Source organism: Cupressus sempervirens, chromosome 9 (genome assembly GCF_028749045.1).
Source record: "Cupressus sempervirens isolate cs-2001-9-10 chromosome 9, ASM2874904v1, whole genome shotgun sequence".
NCBI classification, from domain to species: Eukaryota; Viridiplantae; Streptophyta; class Pinopsida; order Cupressales; family Cupressaceae; genus Cupressus; species Cupressus sempervirens.
Window position 1 is genome coordinate 655,478,415 of NC_143126.1, and position 13,884 is coordinate 655,492,298.

At 37.0% G+C, this 13,884-nt stretch overlaps 1 protein-coding gene across 1 annotated transcript in view; it reads left to right on the forward strand.

Moving 5' to 3' along the window:
* The window catches only part of LOC149540434 (serine/threonine-protein kinase PBL27-like), an 86,475-nt gene that overhangs the window by 58,376 nt on the left and 14,215 nt on the right, over positions 1–13,884 (forward strand). Inside the window, exon 3 of the mRNA XM_089801542.1 lies at positions 119–308. Coding sequence (XP_089657668.1) covers positions 119–308 — 190 coding nt within the window. The remainder of the gene's footprint in view (positions 1–118; positions 309–13,884) is intronic.

Sequence of the window (13,884 nt, forward strand, 5' to 3'; positions counted from 1 at the left end):
TTATCTCTGGAAATGAGGGAGCACTCTGCATTTCATTCCTATTTTGCTAGTGACAATTTTTTTTAACTGTACACTGCTGGTGTTAAACTCGTCATTAATTTTGAAATGACTCTGACAGGTTGTGGCAGTTAAGCAACTCGATAGAAATGGACTTCAAGGCAACAGGGAATTTCTTGTGGAAGTTCTAATGCTTAGTCTTCTCCATCATCCTAACCTTGTCAATTTGATTGGTTACTGTGCTGATGGTGACCAACGACTTCTAGTCTACGAGTACATGTCTTTGGGTTCTTTGGAGGATCATCTTCATGGTTAGCTTGCCAAGCCTGTTCTGATTTTATCTTTAGTACACATGAATGTTTTCTTTGTTAATGATAAGAAGTTTGAAATTATGTTACACTGTCAAACACAGAAAAAATATTTATGTGCCTTAAGTCATTCAGAGTTTTATCACTTTTGGTGCTAAGATTTAAATGCTCAGCTTTTCAGAAGTAAATTTATTAAGATAATCCTTTGAAGTTGAAGTGAAACTTTCTTTTGAAAGGTGGGTCAAGTTTTCCTCTAAGCAGTTTGGTACGGTGAAATTTCACATATACACCTGAATCCTTACGAATCATAATAGGATTTTTTTCCTTTCACAAATCCATGGATCCGATTCGCATGCCTGAATTGGATTCAGAGCCAAGGTTTTAAGTGGGTCCAACTTATTTAAGATGGATTTTTAAATATATGTTTGCCTAATAATCCTAAAACAACCCTTCTATTTAACATCCAAATACATTTCATCTCAAATTTGCTCTCACACACACACACACATGAATCATTACGAATCATAATAGGAATTCTTTTTCATGAATCCACAGATCCGATTCGTGTTAGACATATTTAATGTGCCAAATGTTTTGCTTCATTTTAGGTATAGGCAAGCATAGTACTAGTACATAGGATAATGTTGTATTAGATGTGTTGGTATGTATCTAGTTATCTTGATTTTACTGAAAATTCCAAACTGCTTCCTCCTTGTGAAATTCTTGATGACACAATTTTCTGCCAAGGGCCTTGGATTTCACCTTGAGCATCTTCAAAATTTTATTTGAAAAATTCCTTTGATGGTGGAACTTTTCTTTAACCAATCCCGTTTCTAAGGCGTGCAATGGAAGTAGGAAATCTCATGAATAGGAGGCGAACTTATAATTTTCCGTTCTTTAAAATACCTCAATACTAGGATGAAAAGATATGTTTCTTTTTCCTTTGTGCCTTGAATGTGAGCCTACTCATGATCAATATAGGGATAACAATTTTGCTGAAAAATTGGCCCTATTTGGATTAGATTTGAAAAAACAATTTGTCCCTATGCTTTTATATATTGCAAATTACCACCGAGGGGTCAGCTAAAAGGTTAGATAAGAGAGCCTTGGGTTTCACTTTCTATAAATGCCAATCCTTGAAAGTTTTTAAAAGGGCATTTTGAGGGCCACCATACCAATATAACACAACACTAATTAAGCCCAACATTTAAATTTTAAAAGAGGACATTTGAAGGAACAACCGAATTCAGAATTGTGGTCCAGCTGAAAGCCTTGGCTTTGGGTGTGCAATATTTTTGCTTGCATTTGATTGAAGGCAAATTCTCATCCATTTGAGCTTCCAATCAAGAAATGCATCCCATCGTTATATAGCGTGTACTCAATTTCGAGCACGCTTAGTGCAGCTTATCCTCTCCTATACTTGTGAATATCTATGTTGAAACTAACATTTCTTTGAGAGGAATTTGGTCCCTAGGAGGGTGGGAAGAAGAAACCTCTCCACCTATAGGACTGCAATCTATCCATAAAGTACACTTCATCATAATCTCTAACAAAGATCCCCCGTAGACAACAAAGAATTTTGATAGTTGTGAGATTCTAACATTCATAAAGGGGAGTGATTTTTATTCCAAGATTAACCTATAACTTTTTTTTTCGATTTCTCATGAGAGATGATCTATGTTTATGTGTGAGCATTTAATCGTGAAACACCAAATATGAGGGGATTTTTTCTTTGTGGAGTGTACTATTTTGTGTGTGTAGAAAGATGCTCTAGTTTGCGGAAAAGTTAGCAAAGAGATGCAAACCAACTTATCAATTAACTTGTTTGATTCTAGCAGCTGTTGAAGTAGTACGTAAACATACATTCTCCCAAGCCACCAAAGGGAACCTCATTTTATCTTCTATGCATGCCTAGAGAAATTTCATTGTCTTGTCCATTGATTTCAAAATATTCATTAGAGCATACTTTCTCCCGAGGCACCAAAGGGAACCTTGTTTTATCTCTATGTTCCCGGAGTTTCTGGGACGGGGACAATAGGTGACGTCGGGACGGGTTTCTGGGATGGGTATATAAATATAGGGAAATTTTAAAATTGCACTGAAATTTGCAAATATGCATGTCATTCATATGAAACTAAGCACAAAGCATGTCATTTAAACATTATAGAACCTTAACATACACCATTAACATTAACCTTAGCATCACATGCTTTGTAACCTTTACATTATTTGCAAAAACACATTTTTGGGAGATGGAGCTTTGAAGAAGAGTTTCAGCCTTTTCATCATGTTAGAATGAAATCACCTAGAAGATTGAAGACCTACAGGTTTGAAATATCATCCAAGGGTTTTCACTTGCACAGATCAGAACATTTCTTGCAGTGGTAATCAAATTATGAGAAGTTTTTAATTAGAAATTGGATTTGCAGATCAGGAAAGTGAGTAACAGATTTGCAGACCAGAATACTGGATTGTGATTTTCCATCAGTCATTGGGTCTTGGAGCCAGCCGTACCACACTTGGGATTGCATTATATTTCAGACCCTGCCTGGACATGAGCTGTTAGAATTGAAGATCTGTTCACTACTTCCATTGATCTAGACAGAGTTCACAGCATTTAGCAGTCAGCAAATACTAGCCGTACATCAGCTTCTAGCTCCAATTCTTTATCCTTACAAGTTAGTTTGCTTTTCAAAATCTGTTGGAGGGTGTGTTTAGTAGTCAGCAATACAGCAGTACAGAGGTCCCAGAGGGTCATACTCATACTTGCTAGCTGCACATCAGCCTGTAGCTGCAATTCTTTAGCTGTATATACTATAAGTTTGTTTACTTCTCAAAATCAGTTGGAGGGTGTGTTTAAGCAGATTGGTGAAGATTTCAGATTTGGGACATTGCAAGGAAACCAAAATTAGTTGCTGTTATTCCCAGCTGCCTATAAAACCTGTTATGGCTATGTACAACTTGGGAACTTTTAAATAAATCAGATTTGAAATCAGTTTGGTGTCTAGTTTTAAAATTAGTTGTTTTTGCATTTAGTTATTTATTCTCCTGACATTGTATTTGTATCCCAAAACACACACACAAAAAGGAAAAATACAAACCCCCCAAATCAGAAAAGCATAAAATTCCATCTCTTCTTCAAAGCTCCATCTACGCCAACTTTATTTTGTTTTGATTTGCAAAACCTTGGGGATGGACGACTGTCTCCGAGATGTCTGTGACGTCCTCTTTCGTCCGGGGGATGTCTGTACGTCCCCAGAAATTTGCTCAAATGTCCCTGCGTCCCTGGGACATTTCCTGTCAATTTTGGAAAATTGGGTACAGCTGGGGGACGTCCCATACTCATCCCCCTGTCCTGGGGACATCCCCGTCTCTAAAACTTGGTGTTTGTGGGTGGGGACGTGTCCCCGGGGAACATAGTTATATCTTTTACGTATTGCTAGAGAGATTTCTTCATCAATTTGTCCATTGCTTCCAAAATACACTTTGGTGCATGAAGCAAAGGGCCAATATACATTGCTTATTCAGCCAAGATAATGCAAATAGTGATTTTTCTTGCAAAAGTTAGCCATTGCCATGCCATGAGGAAAGTTTAGATTCAGATTACTTCAAGCACAATATTTTCCATACCATCATGAGAGTTTAAATAAGAATACATCAAGTAAATTTGATCACATTGAAGATATGTAGTGTGCTTAGAGCAATGATACCTACAAGTAGGTACTTGCTCTGGAGTTGCCTATTTTGAAGTTTAAGACTCTACATAAGACAAGATTAGATAATTTGTAAATTACCAATGAAAGGCTACAAAGCATCATAGGGGCTGCCAAGCACAACAAAATGGGCCCACTTGTAGCAGGGACACCAAATAGTGTCTAGAGAAAAATAACTAAAACAAAAAAAAGCAGGAACATAAACAAGAGCGGAGAAGAGAGAAAACCTACACCCACTTAAGGGTTCCGAACAATAGAAGTGGACATTTGAATTGAAGAATAAACAATAAAGTTAGACATAACCCTTGATCACCTTAAGATAATCTTAGTAGAGGAAGATTGCTGCAAATGGAATCCCGTCCTAGGCATCATAGAGCTGGAAAAAGGGGGAGTGGTGAATGATTGCTTTTTATCGCATGCTAAAAGAGTCCTTGTGAAGAATGAAGTGATGTGTTGACAAGGCAGAGCTGTCAAAGGATGTTGGTGTTGGATGTGTGTTCTCAAAGCCTAAGGGCTTCCCAAAGATATAGGGCAAGGCATCATTGGTTTGTATATTTGAAGAAAATGGAAAGCAACTATGTATCATTGAAGAGGCAATACAACCTCCCTTTGATCTTATAATATAGAGGACTGTGAAAAATGAAGTGCTCCTTAGACTCAACAATTGCCATGCTGTAGAGCTAACAAATAGTGTGCTTTCTGACCAAAATGTGATTTGTCTCGCAATAGAGCCTATGTGAACCCAATAGAAAGGAATCATGGGATATCCTCTGGGAATGTGACTAATGGAGGGATAGGTAGGAAGGACAGATAATGAGTTCATCCTGCAACTCCCAAAAATCCTCTCCATAGAAGGCCAATGTAGGGCGAAGACCCCCGTGGGGGTGCTGCCATATATTTGGAATGAACTGCCTGTAAATATCATCTTTAATGCACCTGTTCAACTCTTGGATGGGGGGATGAAAATGGGGGGATACATCAAGTGAATACTGAAAGGAGGGAGGAGATCTATCTCAATCCTAATGGAGCCAAGAAGGGTTGAAGTCTTTGCAAACCAACTACGTTCTTGACCAAGAGGGAAGGTAGTACCAACAATGAGCTCAGAACAATGATAAGCTAGGTACAAATATTTGTGATTGACCTCCAACAAATCAACATAGCTCTGGAGGTGGTGAAGGTACTAAACAAGATCAAAGACGACCTCAAACCTAAAGGGATGAGCCCCAAACTCAACAAGAGTAATGTTGTGTGGAGTGGATTGTTTGCAGTGGATAATGCACTAAAGGAGGAGAATTTGAACTTGCTTGGCAAGGGCCCAATCAGAATTTGATAGAGGAACCCAAACAATTGAACCATAAAGGAGCGTAGGTCTGATAAGTGTCATCTTGGACACTGTCTTGATTATGGTGTCAAAAATATTTCGCTCTAGGAGGGCTAGTGAACCATACCGCTTATTGATCTGTGGCTAGAGGATGGGGCACGTGGTGAAGCGAGGCCCAAAAGATTTGGCAATAAGTATGCACAAGAGAATGAGATCTCCACCTTCAAGCCCCTAAAGAAGAAATGGCAGTGAGAAGTCTTAAGAGTATCAAGAACCATCACCTTTGTCTTCCCCAAATTAACTATCAAATGTCATTCCTCACAAAAAGAAGCAAGGTTGTCCTGTTGTCACTGTAAGCCCTCCAGGGATGAAGCCAAAAGAATGACATAATCTATGAAGAGTAGAATAGAGATCATAAATTGCTAAAGATGAGACCCATCCCCGAAAAGGGTATGGTCTTGCAAATACATGTCAAACTCATCAATGTAGATACAAAAAGGTGTAGGTGACAGGGGGTGGCCTGCTTGCTTTACCTCAATAGTGCTTTTGATAAAGTTTGAAAACATAGAAAGGGTCTTGAGACGACCTAAAACCATCTTGTAGAGTCTAAAGCCTCTGAAAGAGGGTTGTCCCAGGGATAGAATCAAAGGCTTTGCAGACGTCAATGAAGCAACAATACACCTTTGAGGAGTGATGCTCGCCTCTTCAATAATGCTTCAGAGAGTGAAGATATAGTCCATGATTTGATAGACCTCTTTGAAACCAGCTTGCTTTTGGTCTGGATATGACGTGATCTAGCTCTCTTGAGATAAGAATATGAAGAGCCGTGCCATACAACTTTGACAAGGTGTGCCCAATCATGATGGTTTCATAGTTACGGAGATCCAAAGTAAGCCCCGCCTTATGAGTTTGATGAATGATGTGGGGTGACCAAGATGGTTAAACCCTTCTAATTTTTTAGTTGAAGAGATTAGCCAGGTAGGACCCCAAAATTGTGATGCCATGTTTGACGAACTCGACCTAAAAACCCTCTTCATGCGCAAGTCTACATTTATAGATGAATCTGATTGCCTCCTTGATGGTGGTGTAGGAGAAGAGGCGACAAAGAGAGGGAGACGCAACTTGGAAAGATGGTTGGTCGGGAATTTCGTAAATATCAAAGGTGTGGAAGACCAAACGGATGTGATTAAAGATAAGGGATTATTGTTGGGGAAGATTGTACGCCAAAAGAGCTTGGGAAAATAGTGGAGTGAGGCAAGAAGGCAATGCCTGCGTTGGTTGATGTGAGGGTACTCCTTATGGCGTAGGAACATGCGATAGCAATGTTGAAGGGTGATGAGAAATGAAGGTCGATTGAAGGGATCGATAAAAAACCTCACAACTTTCATCGTGCCATTTTTTCAGAGGACAAGTATTCTTAGGCATGTATAGGGGGAGATAGGGGGTGGTGGCGTGAGGGAAGGAAGATGTGGAAGCCTCCCAAATGGAGGTGGATAGAGAGTTCATGGAGTCGATGTAACTCAAAGCTGAGAAAGGGGGCAAGGGAGAGTAACTGTCTGAGATAGTGGACAAATAATTGAGGGTCACGCTTGTCAAAGCAAACAATGATGTAGGGGGGAGGCAACATGGGAGTGAGGCGTGAGGGAGTCAAGGAGACAGAGCAAAGCATGATCAGCCAAGGGGAGGGGGGAATTGGAGAAGTGGCTAGTGAAAGAGACGAAGGTCTACCAGAAAAGGCGTAGTCAACCACACTAACACTAGCAAAGTGAGGTTTGCAAGTGAAAAAATGAGATCCAAGAAAGCAAGATAATCCCTTTAGAACTATCAAGCCTAAAGACTCATTGAGCTATAGAAGATGTATGCCATACTTGGTCAGGGGACCATTGCTATCCAATATAGCAATTTTGGAGTTTTATCGAAGGAGACCTCAAAATGTTCTTTGTTTATGCATTGATTTGGGGTTTGTACATAGGCTAAGAGTATTGCTTCGTTTAGACAATGTCAAACTAATTTTTACAATTTTGTGGATATAAGATAAATTTAATGTCAAATTTTCCGAATTTTATGATTGGCAAACTTGAATTCGAATTTGAACCTTGTGACTTAGCCTTCCTCAATGTCTGTTCCTTTGAGGGAACAGGCAAATTGTTTTTTGGAAGGTCTCAAATTTCATATTTCTGAATTGTTTTTTAAATAGAAGCGAATGCATTTATCAACTTATTATGACTTGCTGGGATTGGTTGGACAATATCATACCACTCTTTTTGAATTGTGCACTGCTTATAGCATTGAGACCTCTGCATATAGTTTATCTTTGATGGAATGCAAGATGATTGAGGGGGGAATTGGAGAAGTGGCTAGTGAAGGAGAAGGTCTACCAGAAAAGGCGTATTCAACCATACTAGCACCGACAAAATGAGGCTTGCAAGTGAATAAGTGAGATCCAAGAAAGCAAGATAATCCCTTTAGAACTATCAAGCCTAAGGACTCATTGAGTTGTAGAAGATGTTTGCCATACTTGGTCAGGGGACCATTGCTATCCAATATAGCAATTTTGGAGTTTTATCGAAGGAAACCTCAAAATGTTCGTCGTTTATGTATTGGTTTGGGGTTTGTACATAGGCTAAGAGTATTGCTTCGTTTAGGCAATGTCAAATTGTTTTTTACAATTTTGTGGATACATTACTTATATTTAAAAATAATTAAATTTATTTAAGCTAAATTTAATGTTGATTTTTTCGAATTTTACGATCGACGAACTCGAATTCAAATTCGAACCTTGTGTCTTAGCCTTCCTCAGTAACTGTTCCTTTGAGGGAACGGTCCCCTTCATTTCTTTTATTTCCTGAAAATTGTTTTTTGGAAGGTCTCAAATTTCAATCTTTTTGAATTGTTTTAAAATATAAGAGAATGCATTTATCAACTTTTTATGACTTGCTGGGATTGGTTGGACCATATCATACCACTCTTTTTGAATTGTGAACTCCCAATAGCATTGTGACCTCTACATATAGTTTATCTTTGATGAAATGCAAGATGATTTAGATATATGACCATTGTTTAGTATTTTCTATGTGGGACCATAAACATAGAAGAAATAGGTTAAGAGCTTTGTTGCAAGTATATTGGAAATTTTATTCTCTTTGATCTTCAATTTGCTGGAAATAAAATAAATGAAGGGGACCGTTTCCTCAAAGGAATAGTCATTGAGGAAGGCTAAGTCACAAGGTTTGAATTCGAATTCAAGTTTGCCGATCATAAAATTCGGAAAAAAATTGACATTAAATTTAGCTTATATAAATTTAATTCTTTTTAAATGTAAGTAATATATCCACAAAATTGTAAAGAATAGTTTGACATTGCCTAAACAAAGCAATACCCTTTGCCTATGTACAAACCCCAAACCAATGCATAAACGAAGAACATTATGAGGTCTCCTTTAGATCTAGTTTGAAAGCATTTCCTTCATGTTGCAAAAGTTGTTTAATGCATTTTCCACCTTTCCTTTATCTCATTTTCCATAAAACGACATCCTCCTTTTAATACGTTTCCTCTAAAAGGAATCAATTTTGTGCATGTGATTTTCCTTCTTTTCTCTTACATTCCCTCAAGAATTATTAGCGCAAGAAGATGATTTTAACCTTTCCCTTAATGCTCTTTATCTTTGTGAGGAAAAATTAAGGATTGAAGTAAACCTTTCTCCTAATATAGACCTTATGTGTAAGGATGCTTTTGTTAAGGATAATTTTTTACCTTCTTTCCAGGCAATCTTTGATGGTAGAGTGAGATCCACATTTGATTTGTTTGTCATTAATTTCAGTGACTAAAGTATTTCCTTTACCTCTTTTACGGATACAACCTTTATTTTTTGGTACTCTGTGTGTGAAATACTTAGTACCACCTTTTTTATTAGCACTTTGTGTCCATGTTTAAAGTCCATCTCCTAACCAGAAATTGAGTTGTCATGCCCATCATAGAATATCTACGGAAAGCTCCTCTTAAACTTGATTGTACTCCTTCAAAGCTACTAACATTGAGTCAATAGTATTAGGGTTAGTTTTGGAGGGGATGCTCTTGAACAAAGGTTGCTTGCTTTGGGATATAAAAAATGTATGAATATCATGCCAAAGTTTTATTTGAAATTTCCTTGCGAGATTACTCTCTAACACCATCCTACATTAGAACTGAGGTAGGATGAGAGTTTGACAATTCTGGTGGAAGATTTGAACTATGAGCTTTTCCTTCCAGTCTATGTGCCAATTATGTGCTTCAGATTAGCATTTAGGAAATCACTTGTGTATTTGAAGCTTTCTTTTTTGGAGGATCAACTTCTGCAAAATTGTCATTTTTCCTTGACTTCAGAGATTGATGACCTTGTTTTGAGCACACAAGACTGCAAGGGAAGGGGAGCTTAATTTCAATTATTGGTATGCTTTCTCTTGTAGAAGATTCCAAAGATACAAATTCTTCTAATAACATGAAAGGTCAACTAAAATATGGAAAAAAAACTACTTCTTGAACATGAAAGGGCAACTAAAATGTGTTCTCTCAGTATAACTAGCTGTCTCACCCATGTACATCCCACATTTATACTTAGTCTCAAATTCAACATCTGCAGGCTTTGACTAATCCTCCATGTCACTCATGTTGTGAGAAGTAAAACTCATAGTGACGCTGCAGTAAATGAGATTTGTGATTTAAATTTAAAACTATGCATGTCATAATGTAAGGGCTCAAGATACAAGGATACACACCAATAAGGATCTTTGTGCTTCAACCTTTGTCAAACAAGGATTTCATTTTTGTGGTTTTTGCTTCAGGTTGCCCAAAGTGTAGAAGAAGAGACTGCACAAAAGATTAAATTCCAACTTCAATAGTATTAAATGGCTATCTAAAGAAATATGCCGAAGTACACATTTACAATAATTTTATGAATGCATTTCAAAACCTATAATATTGCTGTTTTAATTTCAAAGTTAAACCCCTAAATGTCATTTTTAGGATTGTCTAAATTGGGAAAATAAACCACCATTAATCTTCTATGCTCCATGTTGTCATATCCCTCTGCTTGAAAAATGAATGCCTAATTACATTGTCCCCTTTTCAAACTAAGATTTAATAATAAATGAATAATAAGATTAAATATTATAAACAAATAATAAATAGTAAAATATAGAGAAAAGGAATAAAAAGGTAATAATAAAATATAATTCTTTTATCCATATTTTATATGTAAATTATATTATATTCATTTGAAAACATGAATGCATAGAATATATAATATATAATATAAATAATTTAATAAATAATAAACAAACATTATAACAACAGCACTAAATGTGATCTGTCAGAGATACCCCACCAAAGACCAATGCCAATTTTGGTAAAACAGCAGGGCCAAATACACTTAAAAAGGAACTAACTATTGAGCGATGATCATATTGAGCCTATTATCAGTGACTCCTATTAAGGAAATATTTAAAGCAACCAAACAAATATCAGTTACCGCAGCCACGGAGATGAGCGGTTTATTTATTATAATCACGGCAGTACTCTCTCATTGCCACCTTGAGAAAGGTAATTGATTAGCTCCCATAAAAGACAATCACAATACTAAGAAATAGATCGACTAATTCCATGATTAGTCACCCACTCTAGAGATGGTGTTTATGGACATCAGCAATGCACCAATAATAATGGAGGATCGGACTTGTCTTAGAGAAACATAATGTAAGATTGATATAAGCATCAATTAGATTAGAAGGAAGACAACAAATGATAATGATAATTAGTTATGGAATAGGTCCAACAAATTTAAAGAGAAGTATAAGCACAATGAAATGTGCCTCTTAGAACGAACTTCATTATACCAAGACATAAATACAAGAGTACGTAGGCATTCTAGTGCCGAAGAAAACAGACTTATCAATCCATTGGGATCTCAGCATCCATCAGGTACAGCAGAAAGTAAATATTGAAATATATTTAGAAACTCATCATACTAGGATGAAAGAAAGGGAGCTTGATCATATCGAAGGATCATCATTTGATCATATCAAAGGATCAGTTGAAACCATAGAAAACCAATGAATATTAGATTCATTTCATGTCAGTCTTATCAGATTTAACAGATATCATCTTGCTCTTAGTAATAATATAAGTCCAAATGAACTAGCATATATCCAACAGTTCAATCAGAGAGTAGTGATTCAAAGATTAACTAGTGGAAAAAAAGTATCTTACAAATAACGTAACATATAAATAGCATCCTTGAAAAAATACTATCATTATCCACATCCTATCAACTACATAAACATTGTATGTAGTAAATAATAGAGATTTTAGAATAATTATTTCAGGTCCCTAAGGGCCCGTTTGGTTGCAAGCGTAGGAATTGAGAATTAGAATAGAAAATTTGAATGAGAATGGAGAATGAAGAATAGGAATGGAAAAATGCAATCCAATCTTGTTTATCCTTTGTTTGGTTATGCAAGCTTAAATTGGAATAGGGTTAACTTGCAATTGGCGCCATTGGAAAATCGCTGAAATATTTGAAAATATTGAAAACAAAGTTCCAGCGCTCACCCCAGGTCAAAGCGGATTTGAAAATTTAATCAAATATGAGAAAGTTAAAATGAATGCAAGAATAGCAATTCCAATTACAGGTATTTTTTGGAATGGACAAAAGCTCATTTTGGGGCTAAAATGAGAATACGTATTCCTATTCCCTATTCCTGTTCCACGCACCAAACAAAGAATACAAATCATATTCTAATTTCCTATTCCTATTCCGGTTGTATTCCAGGAACCAAACGGGCCCTAAGCTATTCTAGCAAGGGACATTACAAGTGGCATCAAAGCATCCTTCCTGCCATCTTGTGAGAGTTAGTTGATGCATACTAGCCGATCAGCTCAAAGGGAATTAGAAAGAGAGAAAAGAAAGCTTAAAATCACCATGAGTGACCAAATGAGCAATGAATTGAGTTCGTTCATGGAACATAGTCCAAACCACCCAAACCCTCGCAGAGAAAAATGAGAGAAACGAAGGGAGTAATCAACTCCTTCAAGCCATTCAAAACATGAGTAACAGTGGAAAAGATACAAATTCCAATCACTCTGGAAATAACAATAATGGTCCTCCTAGGGTACCATACTTGAGACCAGCAAGACTATCCTTCCTACCTAGCAAGGAACATAAAAAAGAAGAACATAAGAAACAAAAGCTTTGCCAATGAATAAAGTTGATGAAACTATAGAGGCATATTCTAGCTTGATCCTGATCTTAGAAAGGATATCTCTTTTTAGGATTATTGTGATGCTAAGATAGAGACCACAAGATAGAACTTGATCCTACAAAAAAATAATGGAACCACAAGATAGAGACCTAAGAAAACGAGCAAATAAACTAACCCTTCCCATCTTTGAAGGATCAGCGAGGGTTACAACGTGTTCATGGGTTCAAAAGTTAGACACCTATCTCTCATTAAACCTTATGATAGAAGAAAATGCTATTAAGTTTGTAATGCTCATCAAAAGAAAATGCTATTAAGTTTGAAGCTTGACACACACCTAACCAAAGATAGATATAGAAGCTTTTCATCTATCACACTGCAAATTTTTTCATAAAGTAGACGATTATAGGAGGGAATCTCCAAAAAGGGAGCCATGCTACCATTGCAAAGAACCATGGGAGAATGGCTATAAATGCAAAGGAGTGGAATTCAAGAAACAACATAATGAATTGAAATAGTCTAATGCAAAGAGCAGTAGGAACTTGGACATATAGGTGGGAAAAGGAGTTGAGTCCATAAATTAAAAGCTATCCTTGATAGGGAAATAGAAGGAACATTGAACAAAGAAACAAAACATGATCTCAAAAGTATCCAAGTGTTTAATGAAGGGGTGGAAAACCAAAGGAACTTTGAGGAGGTGCAACTCTAGCATTTACAACACAAATAAACCAATCTAAATTTAAAATATTTCATGCATTCATATGTATACTAGGTATTTCAATTGTGTGCCCCTTTGTCTGATCTAGACTACAAGAATTAACAAAATGTGAAATTGATATATGGGAGAGACGTTGGTGAGAGGATTAAGTTTTGCCATTTGAGTATGTTCTGCCATCAAGGTTGAGAGGGTCAATGTCTTGCTTTTATACTTAGATTGGACAAGTTGAGAATCCCACTACATTCCTTATACCATTCTTACCATGAGAGATGTAGGTAAGAGGGGTAAGGTTGCCATTTAAGTAGACCATCTTGATGGATGCCAAAATTCTTCCATCAAGGCCAAAAGGGCCAAAGTTCCGCTCTTGGGCTTAGGTTGGCTAAACTAAGAACTCCACTGCAATTGCCATACCATTCTTATTTTGAGAGTTCTAGATAAGAGGGTTAAGATGACCATCTAAGTAGACCACCTTTGTGGATGTCAAAGTCCTGCTACTAAGGCCAAGCCGGTCAAAGCCCTACTCTTTGGGCTTAGATTGGACAAGTGAGGACCCCACTATGATCTCGCTGCCCTAGAATATTGAGCTAGATAACTA